The 1988-nt window shown below is 35.4% G+C and overlaps 1 protein-coding gene across 1 annotated transcript; it reads left to right on the top strand.

Moving 5' to 3' along the window:
• Positions 1–258: 258 nt before the first annotated feature.
• On the top strand, positions 259–1595 carry LOC116343458 (putative odorant receptor 85e; the record flags this gene model as incomplete). The annotated part of the gene is made up of 5 exons (XM_031771508.1): positions 259–477; positions 545–744; positions 807–1146; positions 1210–1470; positions 1542–1595. Coding segments are annotated over 5 exons (1074 nt in total), but the record flags the coding sequence as incomplete, so codon positions are not given.
• Between the last annotated feature and the right edge of the window lie 393 nt (positions 1596–1988).

Genomic DNA, 1988 nt, shown 5'->3' with positions numbered 1-1988 from the left:
TGTGTCGGTCATTTTGAATTGGACGATATTTGGTTTCTTTTCATTTGTTCATTTACATCTGGCGTTGTTGTTTTTCTTCGAAATGATACAGAGCAGTGCTTTGGAGGTAATCTTGACTTTGATTTGTATTTTTCTATTTTGTAACACCAAGAGTTTCACCTCTATATATTGTAGGTTATAACCAATGCCATCACAATGGTTATCATAAATGTATTTGCATTTTTTACATTGCTCTATTATAAAATAAACTATAAAAAATATTTGCGAATGATAAATTACATGAATACGACATTTTTGCGGCGTTCGGCCTATGGATTGTCCTTCATGACGGCCGAACGTAGTTACATAGTGGCGAATCGTTATGTATTTTGGTGGACAGTGATGTGTTTGCAAGGTACAATGCAATGGACTGTTGCTCCATTATTCGCAAGTACCCGCACACTACCGATCGACGTGAAATATCCCGTAAATGAGTTGGTATGGTGCTTATGGCATTTCTTTTTGACACAAAAAAAAAAGTTAGAATAAATCAATTTATTTGCAGTTAACTCCATATTATCAAATCATCTATTCTCTGCATAGCATGTGCCAGTTTTTGTTGGGAATGATTTTTGGAAATGCATCAAGTGTACTTGCGAGTACGGTTATTATACTTAGCGGTCAATTTGACATATTGTTGTGCAGTTTGAAAAACCTACGAGCCACTGCAATCACATTCAATGGATTCCGATTGGACGAACTTCGGTTAGACAATAGTAGACTCAAGCCAATTTTCTCTCGGTGAAAACATTTTTCTCTTTGTATAGAAAACTACAGTCAACGGTTGCATTTGAACGTGAAGAGCTCAATCAATACTATCTAGCGGCGGAGCTAATGGATGACGTTGAATCGAACACGGCAAAAATGCGAACCATTCTAGAACGAGATCCAAGAAAATTCCATCCATCAAAGCAATACCTACCGCAAGACAATTACTTAACCGATTTGTCGGAAGAGTTAAATCATGCAATTTTTGCTTGCATCAAACATCATCAAATGCTCATTGAGTTCGTTGCAATGATGGAAGATTTTTTCAGTCTATTTGTGCTGCTCAAATCATTTCAGAGTACATTTCAAATCTGCAATTTATTATTTACATTTATAAAGGTGAGTTTCGAAATGTATCCGATGATATAAAATGTCTAAAGGTGTGAACATTTATGATTTAAGATTGAAGGAACGGCCAAACAATATTTCAATATGACAGCATATTTGATATTGACATTGTTAGATGTATTTCAATTGTGCTATTTTGGTGAAACATTAAAACAACAATCATCGCATATCGGTGATGCATTGCTTCGGTGCGAATGGTACCTGTGTGGTGGCCCGTTTCGTCGAATCGCATCGATTATCCTTGCGAATTGCAATCAACCACTGGTCATGACGGGTGGGAAATTTTTCATTCTTGGCTTTTCGAAATTTACAAGTGTAAGCCGGCGCACGCAATTTATTCGATAATTTATCATATATTCAACCAAAAATCCGGTTTCATTTTGCAGATTATGAAAGCATCGTTCTCTTATTTTACACTGTTGCAGCATTTGGGAAAATAGGTCAACGAAAAAATTACCCTCTGATCTTTAATGTGACCACTGTAATTTTATCTTATTTGTCCCACATTTGCACAATTGCAAATTGCGTTAGCGGATAGAATTTATCACTATGGATTTTTTATGGGATTATTATGCAATTTGTTGCTGCAACAAGAATGCAAAAACAAAACAAAAAATCGATAAAAAACGAAGATGAAAAACATCGTTTCGATCTAATGACGCAAGAAAATCGAGTTGTGGTGAATTTTTATTTTTAAAATGCGCTGTATCCACGTACAAGCTGCGGAACAAATTGGCTTCAAATGCAATGCGAGACGATCGAATGATGTTTTTGATGAATATTGCATCGAATAATTTGATTGGTTGAACATGTTTGCAATTTATTTTCTCATA

This window comes from Contarinia nasturtii, unplaced genomic scaffold (genome assembly GCF_009176525.2).
Source record: "Contarinia nasturtii isolate CC-2019 unplaced genomic scaffold, AAFC_CNas_1.1 Cnas_scaffold_993, whole genome shotgun sequence".
In the NCBI taxonomy this organism is placed as follows: domain Eukaryota; kingdom Metazoa; phylum Arthropoda; class Insecta; order Diptera; family Cecidomyiidae; genus Contarinia; species Contarinia nasturtii.
Note: the sequence above shows the minus strand (reverse complement) of the source record. Positions and strands in the feature narration are given on the sequence as shown.